This window comes from Desmodus rotundus, chromosome 8 (assembly GCF_022682495.2).
Source record: "Desmodus rotundus isolate HL8 chromosome 8, HLdesRot8A.1, whole genome shotgun sequence".
NCBI lineage: Eukaryota > Metazoa > Chordata > Mammalia > Chiroptera > Phyllostomidae > Desmodus > Desmodus rotundus.
In genome coordinates, this window is record NC_071394.1 from 54,859,662 (window position 1) to 54,876,159 (window position 16,498).

A 16,498-nucleotide genomic window follows, 5' to 3' on the forward strand; every position below is an offset into this window, starting at 1 on the left:
TGGCCATCACAATCTCTATTTCTCTGCTCCCATCTTTCTCATTTTTTTAAAGTAAGAGGGTAATGTACAGAATATACTTGTATCTCTGCCACTTATAGTAATTGTTGTACACATGGCAAATTCCTTTAATCTAATGCTTTTCAGGTATAAAAATTTATTATTTTAAGTACAAAGAAACAAAAGGAAATACTATTGAGAATACGACTTGGAGGTGCTTACCCCATGTAGTATGGTAAGAGTATATAAAATAATAAATGTACCAATTCTCTGAGAACAAAACTAGCTAATGAAAACAAACTCTTAAAAGCATGACTATTCATTTGCAGAATGCAAGATGAATGCCATAGGTGGTAAAAAACATGACCACAGATCCAAGAGGCAATATTTTACAGCGAAATTAGATAGATCTGTCCCTTAACTACCTGTGTGGCCAAGAGAAAGCTGTTCTACATCTCCCATTTTAAATATTTCAGTTGTAAAACAGTTATTTCCAAAAAAGAATATTCACTTCAAAGTGTTGTTGGAAAGATACATTAACATTACATATGCAAAAACCCCCAGCATATTCCTGACATCAAAGTGAGAACACAGTAAATTACATACAATGCAAAAGCTGCACTGAAAAACAAAATATAAAATCTATTCTCTTTTCAAACTAAGTAGGTCCTTCCTAGCCATCAAATCCCTTTTTAGTCCTAATACCCATTCTGTAGAGATATTCTCAGGAAAACTTAGGACTTCTGGTGCCCTTTCATTTTGTGTACAAGGCAATTTTTAGGACATACAACACACCACACATTTTCATGTGCTCTACCCAAGCACAGCTTCTAAATAGCTAAGTAAACATTTCAGTAATCCTTCCAATAGCAGCTGGGTGAGAGATAGGTAAAAAAAGGGCATAATTTTCAATTGTGCAGTATAATTTTTTAAAATTTTTTATTGTTATTCAATTACAGTTGTATGCCTTTTCTCCCCGTCCCTCCACCCCACCCCAGCCGAACCCCCCTCCCTCCCCCACCTCTACCCTCCCCCTTGATTTTGTCCATGTGTCCTTTATAGTAGTTCCTGTTGTGCAGTATAATTTTAAATAACATTTTACTAATTAAAAAGTAAAACATGTTCACTACAGAAAACTTCAAAAAAGTACAAATAAAACAAAAATCACCCATAGATAACTGTTACTGTTAAAAGTTTTTTGGGTAAAAAAACTAGTCATTTTGCAGTTTCTTTATCGATCCAAATTAGCAGTGTTTATGATTTTAATCACAAGCACACACCCCAGAGTAAGGATGAAATGTGAGAATTCTCAGTTCTTGAACTTGTGAGTAGCTATTGCTCTATGATTCTAATGTTTAAATGTATATTTTTTTCCCACACATTTATGGCTCCTAATCAAAGAAACCGCCAACTCTATTCCTATCTGAAGGAAGAACTACCTTAGTTGAGTATATTAAGACGGGATACATATCAATATGGCCTAAGGGATTTTCAAGGGTAATTATGACTACACAAAATTTTTGCCTTACCTGCTGACTACAGACTAAAACTCAAGGGGTGCTATTTCACTATAATACCTTGAGAAACCATTTCCCTATTATTGACATTTATATTGTTTTCAAATTGTCCCTAGAAATAATGTTGAAATGAGTACAGTTGACCCTGGAACAACATGGGTTTGATTGCGCAGGTCCACTTATACGTTCAATAAATATGTATAGTACTGTATATATATGTTCTTTTCCTTATGATTCTCTTAACATTTTTTTCTCTAGCTTACTTAAATGTAAGACTACAGTATATAATACATGTGACATACAAAATGTGTGTTAATTATTTACATTATTGATAAGGCTTCTAGTCAATAACAGGCTATCAGTAGTTAAGTTTTTGAGGAGGCAAAATTTTTACGTGAATTCCTGACTATACAGGTGTTGATGCTCCTAACCCCCGCACTGGTCAATGGTAAACTGTAGTTAGTACTAAAGTCAGTCTTTCTATATCTATGTTCCTTCCTTAAAATAGCATAAGGGTTTATTAGGTCAAAGGATAAAATACACATGTTTTTAATGGTCTTAACACATGCTACCATAATGTCTTCCATAAAGCTTAATATGTTTTCATCACCTTCCTTATCCATATCCACATCCCATTTAATCCCATTTAACTATTTTAAGATCTGGTATTTGTAAGACTATTTTTATATCCTGGATGATGGGCCAAAGATAACAACACTTTTGCGATTCATTTACAATGTTATTTTAAAAACAAAATTACTGCCCGACAACATCTCTAAATGACAGGTTTATTCTAAGATAACGCTGTTCTCAAAAGAAACATCAACAAAACGGCAACCAACTAAATGGGAGAAGATATTTGCAAATGATACCTCTGACAAAGGGTTAATATACAAAATCAAGAACTCACATGACTCAATAATGAAAGAACAAGCAATCCAATTAAAAAATGGGCAAAGGACCTGAGCAGACACTTTTCCCAAGAAGACATACGGATGGCCAACAGATATACGAAAAGATGTTCAACTTCACTAGCTATTAGGAAAATGCAAATTAAGAACCATGATGATATACTACCTCACACCTATTAGAATGCCTATTATCAATAAGACAAGAAGTAAGTGTAGGAGAGGTTGTGGAGAGAAAGGAATTCTCATACACTGCTGGTGGGAATGTAAATTGGAGCAGCCTCTATGGAAAACGGTACAGAGGTTCTTCAAAAAATTAAGAACAGAGTTACTACCCTGACCAGTATGGCTCAGTTGATTGGAAGTACTTCCGTAAAGCGAAAGGTCTCTGGTTCGATTCTCATTCAGGCCACATGCCTGGGTTGGGAGTTCGGTCCCCATTTGGGGCACATACAAGAGACAACCAATTGATGTTACTCTCTCACGTTGTATTTCTCTCCCTCTTTCCCTCGTTTCCCCTCTCTCTAAAAATAAATAAATATTAAAAAAGAATAGTTTACACATGACCAGCAACCCCCCTTCTTAGGTATCTAAACAAATTATTTGTAAAGATATATGTACCCCTAAGTTCACTGCAGCATTATTCACAATGGCCAAGACATGGAAACAACCTAAGTGTCCTTTGTCTGATGACTGGATAAAGAAAACGTGGTGTGTATGTACAATGGAATATTAGCTGCAAAAAGATGAAAAATTGCCATTTGAGACAACATGGATGGATCTTGAGAGTATCATGCTAAGTGAAATAAGTCACATGGAAAAAGATAAGAACCATATGATTTCACTCATATGTGGGGTATAAAACAAAAAGCAACAAAAGAACAAACAAACAAACTCACAGACATAGACAAGAGCATGGTGTTACCAGAGGCGAACTGGGATGAGGGAGGATGAAGAGGGTAAAGAGGGTCAAATATTTGGTAACAGAAAGAGACTAGATTTTGGGTGATGGAATATACAGATGTTGTATTATAAAGTTGTTTACATGAAATGCTATTAACCAATGTTACCCCCAATAATATTGATTTTTTTAAAAAGGTAATGCTGTTTTGGGAGTTATACTTTGTGGTTATTATTTGTGCAAATGCAAAACATTCCTTTAACTCTGTATAAATCACTGTGTTGTGTGGTTCCCCTCCACCCCTCAAAAAAAATACTGTGGAAAGAGGAGGTAATAGATTAATACCAATTTCCTTGAGAACTCTAAGGCTAGCTGTTATAGGATATTCTGAGGTAGGTTAACAAAGACAGGAAAAAAGATGAAAACAGTATAATCCATCCGTTTAATTACATAGAACAAAAAAAGTCCCTTGTTTAATTATATAGAACAAATGTCATATACATGAAATATGTGCTCCATTTCAGAGTTTTGATATAAATGAAAAATGAGAGCCATAAAACACATGGAAGAACCTTAAATACATATTACTAAGTGAAAGAAGCCATTCTGAAAAGGCAGTATCTTGTGCGATTCCAACTATATGACATCCTAGGAAAGGGAAAGCTATAGAAATAAAAAGATCAGTGGTTGCCAGGGGCTTGGGGGGCCAGAGCGAGAGAAGGATGAATATGTGGTAAACAGATAATTTTTAGGGCAGTGAAAATACGCTGTATGATACCATAATGACATACATGTCATTATACATTTGTCCAAATCCACATAAAGTTCAACACCAAGAGTGAATCCCAATGTAAAGTTATAGACTTTGGGTGATTATGATGTATCAACATAGAATCATCAATTGTAACAAATGAACCACTCTGGTGGGGGCTGTTGATAATGGGGGAGGCCGTGCATGTGTGGGAGCAGAGGGTAAATGGGAAATTTCTCTACCTTCTGCTCGATTTTGCAGTGAATCTAAAAATGCTCAATCAATTGAGAATCCAGGAATGTTTAAAGAAATTGTTACAGAGCTAGAGATGTATTATTATACTTTCAAACATCAATATGTCTATCCAAACATCAACATTATTCATTCTCTGTATTCCTGTTCTTAAAGCTTGACTCCTGTATTAATGACTCAAATGTCAATGTGAAAGGCAACCAAGATTGTTTCTTCTGAAAGGATGAGTATGTCCTCCCACTGTAGAAATTTTAGTCACTTTTGCTCTCTGGACCTAGACTATCGCTAAATATTTGAATCGTCATATTTGTCCTACAAGTAGGTCTATAGTAAACTTCTATCTTGTTGGCTCCTCTCACTTTTATGTTTTTGGAGGTTTATTTATTTAAGGGTATGGTCAATTATTTTAAACTTCCCCCTATTTCAGAACATTTACTCTTATTTAGCAGAATTATTGAATCAAAGGAATGGTGAAGAATTGACCATACTGGGTTGTAAGATCTTAGAATGATACTCTTGAAAACATTTCAAACTAATTCAAACACTCATTTTTAAGAGAAGGGACCCAAATCTCTATTCTTCTTGGTATCCTACCTGGGAAGAGCCTTCTACTTTACTCCCAAGGAAGGAGCTGAATTAGAATACTTGTGTTCCCTTCCACCCTTCATTTTTTCATGCATACAACAAGTAACGTCATGCATAGAATAAGTAAGGTCTGTATTTACCTCTTAGTGGAAAAAGAATGTGATGAAATATGAAAATAATTCTGAATTTTAAAAAATAGGTATACATTCATACAGTACACTGATGAAGAAACAAATAAGTACTTTAAAAATTAAATACTTACTGTGTAATCGAATTTTGAACACTCTTTTCATTTAAAGTCATCCCAGGAGGTGGGTCATTTTGCAAAGCCAACAGTTCTTTCTGTAGTCGTTTCTAGAAAAAAATATCAGTAATAACTTGTACTTTTTTGTTGTAATATGCTTCTAGTAATAGTCTAAAATCCTTGATTAAATTTCCTCCAAATACTCATACCTTTTCCTTTATAAACATCTTACATCTTCTATGTATTATATATATGCCTAATATTCAAATTTTCAATTGCCTATATTATTAACTTACAACCTATTGTCAAAATATTTCTAAATACATTTATAAAAACTGATGCTGTAAAGAGGCTATGAAGAGCAGCCAGCTACCTAAAAAACTTCACAGCTACTTCATTGCAGTTATAAGGTCTCAGCCTAGGTTATAAATGCTGAGTTTTAGTAGTGCTTCTTTTACTGCTTTTCAATTATAAATACCATAGTTCCCCATAATACCTAAAGAACATTTCAATTCATACAGACAAGCTTTCCAGAGGAACTATACAAGTAACCTGTCAGAAAAAAAGCCTTTTGAAAAAGTTTTAAATAGTTTTAGCTTAAAATTTACAGACCATATTTGTTTTCTTAAATATGATTATCTGCACATAATTTAATCTTTCAACACCGGAATGTAAGATATCAGAGCTCAAGATATGCAGACTTATGTTACCACATACTAGATGCCCCAAAATGGCTATGTATTTGGCATTTTTGTTTGTACAGACTTTATTGTCCACTCTCCCGTTAGTACCATTAGTGGACATTATTTGTTAGTATACAACAAAGAAAACAAAAACACAGAAGATGATAATTTATGGGTTTAAAAACCAAATAATCAGTGCTATTAGAATTGTATGCGACATTATACATATATATAAGATTCTGAATAAATGTCTTCTCTTGGATTGAACTAGACAAGCATGAACATCTGTTTAGAACAGATGTTCAAGAATTAGCTGCTTAAAAGCTAGTATCTGCTTTTTCTGGACAGTCAAATATTACTGTCAGTATATCAATGTTTCTAGATCTTTTCAATACATGACACCTTTAAATAAGCTCAACATTATCCAACACCACTACAGTTTAGAAACTCCTCCCCTTCTCTGTTGAGAATTACTGTAACAGAACTTGAAGAAATGACTCTTTAAGTTGTCAAGAATGCAAACTTTTCCTCAGATCCTGCAATATCACAATTGCCTCAGGCCACTGAAAGAAGCAAACTGAAACCTGGAGGAATACAAATTCTACCTTTTGAGGCAAAAATTTCAATTCCCAGAATCTAGAAAGATACATAAAAAAATTAATAAGGATCAAATGAGAAGTTATTCAGAAAACAATAGTATGCAACACCTGATGTGATAAAAATCTATCTTCTCTAAGAGATCATCTTTCCTACCTAGAAAAGCACTAGGTCCCCGATTAATTTACTTTATGTCTTGCAGCATTTATATAACTATGAGCAACTCTAAGGCAGAGATTATGATGTATTTATTTTTGTATTCCTAGCATTCAAAACTGTGCCTGGCACATGTTTTTTTTGCCTCAGTAAATGTTTCAAAAAAATTATTGAAGATGTTGAATGATTCAATGTTTGTAAGAGAAAAATCTGGCAACAATATATGTCCATCAACAGGTAAGTTATACAAATTATGGCATATGCAAACAAGACTACTGTAACCATTAAGAATTATGTGGAGTATTCCATTTATGATGAAGGTGTAGGTAGATACTCTACGCCTCCTCCCACAATTAAAATAAGGATAACAACCAATTTAAAAACAAAAAACAACCAGAACTGCCAGGAAACCGAACTGTATGGAAGTCCAACAACCACAGAGCTAAAGAAGAAAAATTCATGCAGACTGGTAGGAGGGGTGGGAGACAGGCAGCCAGGGCGGAGAGGATACATAGCAAGGCCTCAGCTGGCACACTGGGAGGGTTAGGTGATAGCAGAAGGATCAGGGTTCCACCTTTGTGTGCGGAAAAGCCAGGAGGAACAACTGGAGAGTGAGACAGACAGCGCAACCCAGGGTTCCAGTCCAAGAAACTGAAGCCCCAAAACCTCTGGCTGTAAAAACCTGTGAGGGTTGTGGTGGTTGGAGAAACTCCCTGTCTCACAGAAGAGTCTGTTGGAGGGGCCCATAGGATCCTAGAAAGCCCACCCACCTGGGAATCAGCACCAGGGCAACACCTGAAAGGGCACAATCCATTTGTGCGTAGCAGGGAAAGTGACTGAAAGTGCGTGAGAGCTGAGCAAGCGGCACTGTTCCCTTGCTGACACCTCCCCCATATAGTGCCACAATGCAGCCACGTAGGTTGCTCCACTCTGGCGAATACCTAAGGCTCCTCCCCTTACAGTAACAGGTATGACGAGACAAAGAAATATGGCCCAAATGAAAGAACAGGTCAAAACTCCAGACAAATGACTAAGCGATGAGAAGATAGACAATCTATCAGATGCAGAGTTCAAAACACTGGTAATCAGGATGCTCACAGAAATGGTTGAGAACCACCACAAAAGAAAGCAAGAAGTGAAGGCTATACAAAGTGAAATAAAGGAAAATATACAGGAAACCAAGTGTGAAGGGAAGGAAACCAGGGCTCAAGTCAATAACTTGGAACAGAAGGAAGAAATAAACATTCAACTGGAATAGAATGAAGAAATAAGAATTCCAAAAAACAAGCAGAGGCTTATGAACCTCTGCCACAACTTTTAAACATTCCAACACTGGAATCATAGGGGTGCCAGGAGGAGAAAAGGAAGAGCAAGAAATTGAAAACTTACCTGAAAAAATAATGAAGGAAAAGTTCCCCAATCTGGCAAAGGAAATAGACTTCCAGGAAGTCCAGGAAGCCCAGAGAGTCCCCCCAAAATTGGACCCAATGAGGAACACACCAAGATACATAATTAAATTACCAAGATTAAAGATGATAAGAGAATCTTAAAGTCAGCAAGAGAAAAGGAGAGAGTTACCTACGAAGGAGTGCTCATAAGACTATCAGCTGATTTCTCAAAAGAGACCTTACAGGCAAGAAGGGGCTGGAAAGAAGTATTCAAAGTCATGAAAGGCAAGGACCTACATCCAAGATTACTCTACCCAGCAAAGTTATCATTTAGAATGGAAGGGCAGATAAAGTAGTTCCCAGATGAGGTGAAGTTAAAGGAGTTCATCATCACCAAGCCCTTAGTATATGAAATGTTAAAGGGAGTTATCTAAGAAAAAGAAGAAAATCAAAACTATGAACAGTAAAACGACAACAAATTCACAACTATCAACAACTGAACCTAATAAACAAAAACAAACTAAGGAAACAACTAGAACAGTAACAGAATCACAGAAGTGGAGATCACATGGAGGGTTATCAGCAGGGAGGGGAAGAATGGGGGAAAAGTTACAGGGAATAAGAAGCATAACTGGTAGGTATAAAATAGACAGGGGGAGGTTAAGAATAGTATAGGTAATGAAGAAGCCAAAGAACTTATGTGTATGACCCATGGGCATGTACTAAGGGGGCAGAGGGTAATGCTAGATGGAGGGGTGGGTGCAGGGTAGAGTGGGATAAAGGGGAGAAAAAAGATGGGACAACTGTAATAGCATAACCAATAAAATATACTTAAAAAAAGAATTATGTGGATCTACAGGTACTAACAAAAGAATGTTTATTTTAAAAAATTAAAATAAAGAAAAAGCTAGCCTCAAATACCTATAATCCCTTTATGTTAAAACAAGAGATTTATTTATACATGTTATATAATGCATAGAAAAGAGATCAGAAAGAAGCATATCCAACTATTTGACAGTACTTCCCTACTAGTAGTGGAAATGGAGAAAGAGGACATCCCTATTTGTACTATATACTTTTATAATATTATGACTCTTTTACAAGAACGTAGAAGGGTATTTCTTGTATGATTAGAAAATAGATTTAAGGGCTCAATGGATGATAAAACACGTACCCAAATGTTCACGGCAACATTATTCATAATAGCCAAAATGTGAAAGCGACTCAAATATCCATTAACTGATGAATGCAGTAAACAATCTATGCTGTATATCTATAAAATGGAGAGAAAAAACAAGATGGAGGCGTAGGTAGACACACTGCGCCTCCTTGCACAACCAAAAGGACAACAACAATTTAAAAACAAAAAACGACCAGAACTGACAGATAATCAAACTGCACGGAAGCCTGACAACCAAGGAGATAAGAAGAAACATTCATCCAGACCAATAGGAGGGGCGGAGACCGGCAGCTGGGGCGGAGGACTGGAGGCAACGCAGCCAGACCCAGAGACGTGGTGGACTGTGGAGCGAACGGGGCAGGCAGTGTGACTGCTAGCAGACCCCTCGGCCCCACATTCGTGCATAGATAAACTGGGAGTAACGGCAGGGGAGCGAAGCAGAATGTGCAACCCAGGGCTCCAGCTCCGGGAAATAAAGCCTCAAACCTCTGATTGAAAACATCCGTGGGGGTTGAGGCAGCAGCTGGACAAACTCCCAGCCTCACAGGAGAGTTCGCTGGGGAGACCCACAGGGGCCTAGAGCGTACACAAGCCCACCCACTCGGGTACCAACACCAGAGGTGCCCAGTTTGATTGTGGATAGCAGAGGGAGTGACTGAAATATGGCAGAGAGTGGAGCAAACACCATTGCTCCCTCTTGGCCCCTCCCCCACGTACAGCGTCAAAGCGCAGCGACCAGCGTTACCCAACCCTGGTGAACACCTAAGGCTTCGTCCCTTTATGTAACAGGATCGAGGAGACAAAAAAAAAAAAAAAAGTGGTCCAAATGAAAGAACAGATCAAAGCCCCAGAAATAATTCAACTAAGCAGCGAACAGATAGCCAACCTATCAGATGCACAGTTCAAAACATTGGTAATTAGTATGCTCACAGAAGTGGTTGAATTTGGTTGCAAATTAGAGGAAAAAATGAAGGCCATGCTAAGAGAAACAAAGGAAAATGTATAGGGAACCAATAGTGATGTGAAGGAAACTGGGACTCAAATCAACTGTGTGGACCAGAAGCAAGAAAGAACATCCAACTAGAAAAGAATGAAGAAACAAGAATTCAGAAAAATGAGGAGAGGCTTAGGAACCTCCAGGACATCTTGAAACGTTCCAACATCCGAATTACAGGGGTCCCAGAAGGAGAAGAGGAAGAGCAAGAAATTTGAAAGCTTATTTGAACAAATAATGAAGGAGAACTTCCCCAGTCTGGCAAAGGAAATAGACTTCCAGGAAGTCCAGGAAGCTCAGAGAGTCCCAAAGAAGCTGGACCCAAGGAACACACCAAGGCACATCATTATTACATTACCCAAGATGAAACAGAAGGAGAGAATCTTAGAAGCAGCAAGAGAGAAGGACACAGTTACCTACAAAGGAGTTCCCATAAGACTGTCAGCTGATTTCTCAAAAGAGACCTTATAGGCAAGAAGGGCCTGGAAAGAAGTATTCCAAGTCATGAAAGGTAAGGACCTACATCCAAGATTACTCTACCCAGCAAAGCTATCATTTAGAATGGAAGGGCAGATAAAGTGCTTCTCAGATAAGGTCAAATTAAAGGAGTTCATCATCACCAAGCCCTTATTATATGAAATGTTAAAGGGATTTATCTAAGAAAAAGAAGATAAAAAATATGGACAGTAAAAATGACAGCAAACTCACACTTATTAACAACCACACCTAAAACAAAAACAAAAGCAAACTAAGCAAACAACTAGAACAGGAACAGACTCACAGAAATGGAGATCACATGAAGGGTTATCAATAAGGGAGGGCGAGGGGGAGGGAGGGGGGAAAGGTACAGAGAATAAGTAGCATAAATGATAGGCAGAAAATAGGGGGAGGGTAAGAATAGTATAGGAAATATAGAAGCCAAAGAACTTATAAGTATGGCCCATGGACATGAACTATAGGGGGGGGAATGTGGGAGGGAGGTGGTGGGCAGGATGGAGTAGAGTGAAGGGGGGGAAATGGGACAACTGTAATAGCATAATCAATAAATATATATATATTTTAAAAACGAGTATTATTTGACCATAAAAAAGAATAAAGTACTAATACATGCAGCAATATGGATGTACCTCAAATACATCATGCTAAATAAGTCAGTCACAAAAGACCAAATATGAGATATCATTTATATGAAATGTCCAGAACAGGAAAATCTATACATACAGAAAGGAGACTATTGTCTGCCAAGAACTGGTGGGAATAGGAAGTGGAATGATGGAGAATGCGTGCTGATGGGCATAAGGTTTCTTTTGGGAATGATGAAACTATTCTAATATTAGATTACGGGGATGGCTGCACATCTGACTGTATACTTTAAATGGGTGAATTTAATGGCATATAATTTACATCTAAATAAAACTTAAAAAATACCCTCAATGATAGATTGATTATACAGCAGATGATCTGATTAATTTATCCAAGATGTAACAGCAAAAGAGATAAAAATGAGGAGGGAACACAAAAGAGAATGGGAGGCAACATTTAAAGGGATAATGCCTGAGAATTTCTCAGAATTGTTGAAGACATCAATCCTCAGGTCCAAAAGCCCAATGAATTCCAAAAAGCATTAATAAAGTGAAAGTACAGAACATCAATTAAAATAGAGCTAATTCTAAAACTAGAGAGAAAACATAAATTCCCTACAAAGATATAAAAATCAGAGTAATGGTTATCATTTTTTAAAGAGATTTTTTTCTTAATTGTTGTTCAAGTACAACTGTCTCCATTTCCCCCCAACACTCCACCCCACCCCACCCACCCCCTTCTCCCACCCTCAATCCTACCCCCCTTTTGGCTCTGTCCATGTGTCCTTCATATTTGTTCCTTGACAACCCTACCCCTTTCCCACCCCACTGTCCCCTCCTACCTCCCCTCTGGTTATTGTCAAGAGATTTTTAAAAGATTTTATTTATTTATTTTAGATAGAGGGGAAGGGAGGGAGAAAGGGAAGGAGAGAAACATCAATGTGTGGTTGCCTCTCACAAGCCCCCTATTGGGGACCTGACCTCGACCACAACCCAGGCATGTGCCCTGACTGGGAATCAAACTGGCGACCCTTTGGTTCCCAGGCCAGCACTTAATCCACTAAGCCACACCAGCCAGGGCTGGTTAGCATTCTTTGATTAAGAAATTTTTCAATGACAGTTGACATACAGTATTAGTTTCAGGTGTACAACATAGAAGACATTTACATAACTTACAAAGTGATCACCTCAGTTAGTACCCACCCAACACCATACAGTTACTACAAAATCACTGACCATATTCCCTATGCTGTACTTTACATCCCGGTGTTTGGTTTTTTGGGGTTTTTTTGGCTTGAACAAATAAGGGCTTAATTTTCTTACAGGACCAGATGCTAAACAAGACAGGTGTGGATGACGGTCTTGGCCTTTCCTTCAACAGGAGCAAGGCGGTTGCTCCAGGTCCAGATGTTACACCCGCATTCACATCAGGAAGATGGAGCACGGGGCTGAAGAACTTTCCCAGAATCCTCTCTAATGGCTCTGCTTAGTTCACACTAACAGGCAGCTTTGCCTCCAGGCAGAGAGGAATACATGGTAGCTCTTAATAGCAAGGGAAGCTGAGCAAGTGAGCAAAAGGAGCATCAGGCTGGCCAGGACCTGTCAGTGATCCGTGGTCTGATCTGGGCAGGCTAACACTCCAAACAACCGTTGGCAAGGGGTGGGGAGCAAGGAGCTGGAGACTGGTCAGTAACAACAGTACCTGCCATAGGATCTGCCTTCTGCCCGTTCCACCTACGTCCCCTCAGTGCTTGGGAACCCAGCCAAGGGATTCGGGAGTGGGTAGCTCAGTGCTTGACCCCAGGGGAATGAATGACTGAGACTGGAGCTGGGGGTGGGGGCCACACCCCACCCAGGGGCCCATGTAATTTTCTGAGCATTAGGACACCTGAGCCATCCACCCTGTTCATTTTAACCATCCAGGGCTCACGGGAGCCCAGCCCCTGGGGCCTTTCTGGCCTTCACCTGGTCCCTGGTCCCCACCTCCCAGGAATCTGGGATGCCTCCGCTCCCCATCACCATTCAATCCTTGGCTTGCCCACCCTACCACTTGGAGGCCCTGCCGGGGACTACCCAGCCCCAGGCACTTGCCACTGACCCTCAGGGCTGCCTTGGGAGGCGAGGGACAACTAGAGGCCTCAGCTCCACAGTGGCCCAGCAATTCAGGACTCATTGGGCCACCAGCTGTGGGCACCAAGGAGTGTCTGGATAGAGGAAACAATGTAGGGAACGGAACCTGGAAGGGTCCTCCTCAGGGGAGAAGGGGCCCTGTAGCTTAATGACATTGAGCTTCCCCTCAAAAACATCATAGCTGAGGGTGAGCTGCTTTGGGAGCTTGGCAGCCCCCAGCAGCTGCACAGTCTCCAGGTGCAAGTGGAAGAGTGGGCTGGGCTGCACACAGCCCCCCAGCTTGCACTCAATTTTGTAGCCCACAGTGCAGTCGTCAGGCAGCCGGATGAGTGCAGATGTGTCCACGAAGCAGCAGCTGCTGGCCCATGGAGACATCTTTAAAGCCAGTTTTTGGTTGATGCAGAAGCCGCCACCCCAGGTGGCAAACCAGAACTGTACCAGCCTTGTGTGATAGTGAGGCTGCAGCTCAGAAGCATGGATGAGCCAGTTCAGGCTGGGCCTGCCTATGTAGACATCGAGGGCCTCCGGGAGGGCTCTTAGCAGCTTCAGCAGCGCACTTGTGTTCACACAGTTGTCATCATCCACATGGCAGAACCACCTCAGCCCACTGGCCAAGAAGGCATCAAACTCAGCAGCTATCTTTCAAGACAGGGCTGGATGGCTGTGCTCCACAGAGCAGTTGGTGAGCACAAGGTGGTGCCCCAGTCTCTCCTGGAGGCCTTCATCCAGGCTGTCAGTGAAGACAAATGTCTGTTCCCTGGTCCTGGAGACCCACGTCCAGCAGCAGTTCTAGGCGAGAACAGTGGAAGGCGCTGGTGGTCTTGACCACTATGAAGACATCCTGCAGCTGAGCCTGGTGGGCTCAGCATGGGGGTCTCCACACTCTTCGGGACAGGCTCAAATGGTACCAAAGGGAGAGGAGCCCCATGCACAGAAGTGTGAGGAGGGCTCCTGCCAGGACCCTTAGGAGCCAGTATTGCACTGGCTCTGGGACCCCCCCACAGCTCAGCCCCCAGGCAGGGATGTGGGAGGCTGGTCAGGCAGGGGCCCCAGCAAAGGCAAAAGTCTGGCAGGCATCAGGGGCTGGCAAGGAGGGGAGAGGTGGAACTGGTGCTCTGGCCTGAGGCCAAGCCATGGCAGCGTTCCACCTCTGCCTCTGCCTCCTTCCACCAGCTCTCCACCTGCTCTCCCATGTCTGTTTTCTTATCTGACAATTTATACATCTTAATCCCTTCCTCCTTTTCACTCAACTCCCCCTACTTCCACCTGGAAACCATCAATTTGCTCTCTGTACCTAAGAGTTTGTTTTGTGTTCATTTGTTTTGTAGATTCCACATATAAGTGAAATCATATGTTATTTGTCTTTCTCTGTATGACCTATTTTACTTAGCATAATATTCTCTAGGTCTATCCATGTTGTTACAAAAGGCAAGATTTCATTCTTTTTTTATGGTTGAGTAATAACCCACTGAATACATGTACCACATCTTTTTTATCTAAAGCCTGTAGGTATGTTTAAAGGTAAAAAGGCTGTCAGAAGTAAGCCTGCATTTCATAGATATCAACAGATACTCTGTCCTCTGCAACATCTGGAAGAACCAATCACAAATCCCTACAGCAAACACCTCCACCCCACACAACCTGCATACCTCCTCTTTCCACAAGCAAACACAGACAAATCTACACCCAGACACACCCAAAGAATAAAACATTTGGAAAAGCAATACAACATCAAGAATGAGAAGTATCCTGAGATAAAATATTTTTGTGTTTAGGGAGAAAACAATCACACAATTTTAGTATCAATGAAGCAAGATCTCAGATTATTTGCTGTCAAGGTTTTAAGCGTTGGGTACTGTAAGCTTAAGAAAAAAAACCCTACAGCCAGACAAAAAGAGAATGTCATTGAAGCATTACCTACAGAGTGAAAGAATCACCAACCAAATATCAATCTAGTTAAGAGAAATGCATATAATTAACGGGAAATTTACACTGATTTAAAAATACTATATACTTTTTCCCATTCAACTCAATGCTTTTGTTTCTTTAATTGGGTCAGGCAGAAGATGATGCAAAAGGCATCAAAGGAATCAAAGACAGGGCAAGAAAGCAATGTTTGCATATTGTTTATGATCTATTTTGAGAAACAGTATTTACTTGAGTCTCTATTTACTTACTCAGAAAACATTTGAGTGTTCACTACCAGTACAGCACTGCCTTCAGGGAGTTAAAAGTCTAATAAAGATAAAGTACCTATAATAAGTATAAGGCAGAAATGAAAAATCCTATGAGAGAGGTAAAAAGTGCTGTGAGGGCACACAAGCCGTGTACAGCTGTGAGGACTGAGGCTAAGTTTGGTGGGTTCAGGATGTCAGATATAAAGCAGTAAGAACTAAAGTAGACTTTGAGTAGAATATGAATTCACAGAAAGATAGTACAAAGAGTGGAAGGGCTAACTAAATAACCTACTAGATATATCTTTTTAAAAAAATTCCCAGGAACAAGGAAAAGACAAGGGTACTACCAAACTAGCCAGAATTCAAAATGGAATTTTGATATAAAATGACTAAAAAGTGTTGCTAAGTATTCCTAACAAGTAAATGGGTAACAACAGAATGTACACATTTGCAGTAATGTCCACTTCAACCTAAGGACAGGGAAGATAGACCCAGGATACAGAATCATAGACAACCCAACCCTCAGGGATTTTAATAGACTAAAAAAAAGTTCAGCATAGGCTTTATAAAAGGAAGAAGCAAGGGCCAGCAACAATGGTCCTATGAAGGGCCAACAGACTTAAAAGAAGGGCTATTTACATTTTAATCCAGGGCTAATATTATTTAAAACAGTAACATAAACTTGAGGTTGTAGTTATTCAACTCCAAAGAGTCACAATATAAAATTTGCAGGTTTGTTTAGGTACTTAGCTCATAACTGAGCCTAGAGGAGCACCCACAGCCATGTCTTTTTTTTTTTTAAAGATTTTATTTATATTTATATTTAGAGAGAGATAAAGGGAGGGAGAAAGAAGAGAAGCATCAATCAGTTGCCTCCCATATGCCGCCCCCTCCCCCCAACCGGGGATGAACCTGAAAGGAAGGCATGTGCCCTGACTGGGAATGGAAATTGCCAC

At 39.8% G+C, this 16,498-nt stretch overlaps 1 protein-coding gene and 1 pseudogene across 2 annotated transcripts in view; both read right to left on the reverse strand.

Annotated features, from left to right (window-relative positions):
- UBE2W (ubiquitin conjugating enzyme E2 W) overlaps positions 1-16,498 on the reverse strand; it is a 53,077-nt gene that overhangs the window by 27,167 nt on the left and 9,412 nt on the right. Inside the window, exons 1-2 of one of the 2 annotated variants that reach the window (XM_071222256.1) lie at positions 9,154-9,234; positions 5,174-5,265 (exon numbers count right to left, since the gene is read on the reverse strand). In XM_071222256.1, coding sequence (XP_071078357.1) covers positions 5,174-5,265; positions 9,154-9,180 — 119 coding nt within the window. In that variant the 5' untranslated portion in view covers positions 9,181-9,234. Of the gene's footprint in view, positions 1-5,173; positions 5,266-9,153; positions 9,235-16,498 lie in introns of those variants that run through there. The other variant, XM_024578233.2, reaches the window with a different exon arrangement.
- Positions 12,093-14,588, reverse strand: LOC112320779 (beta-1,3-N-acetylglucosaminyltransferase manic fringe pseudogene; annotated as a pseudogene).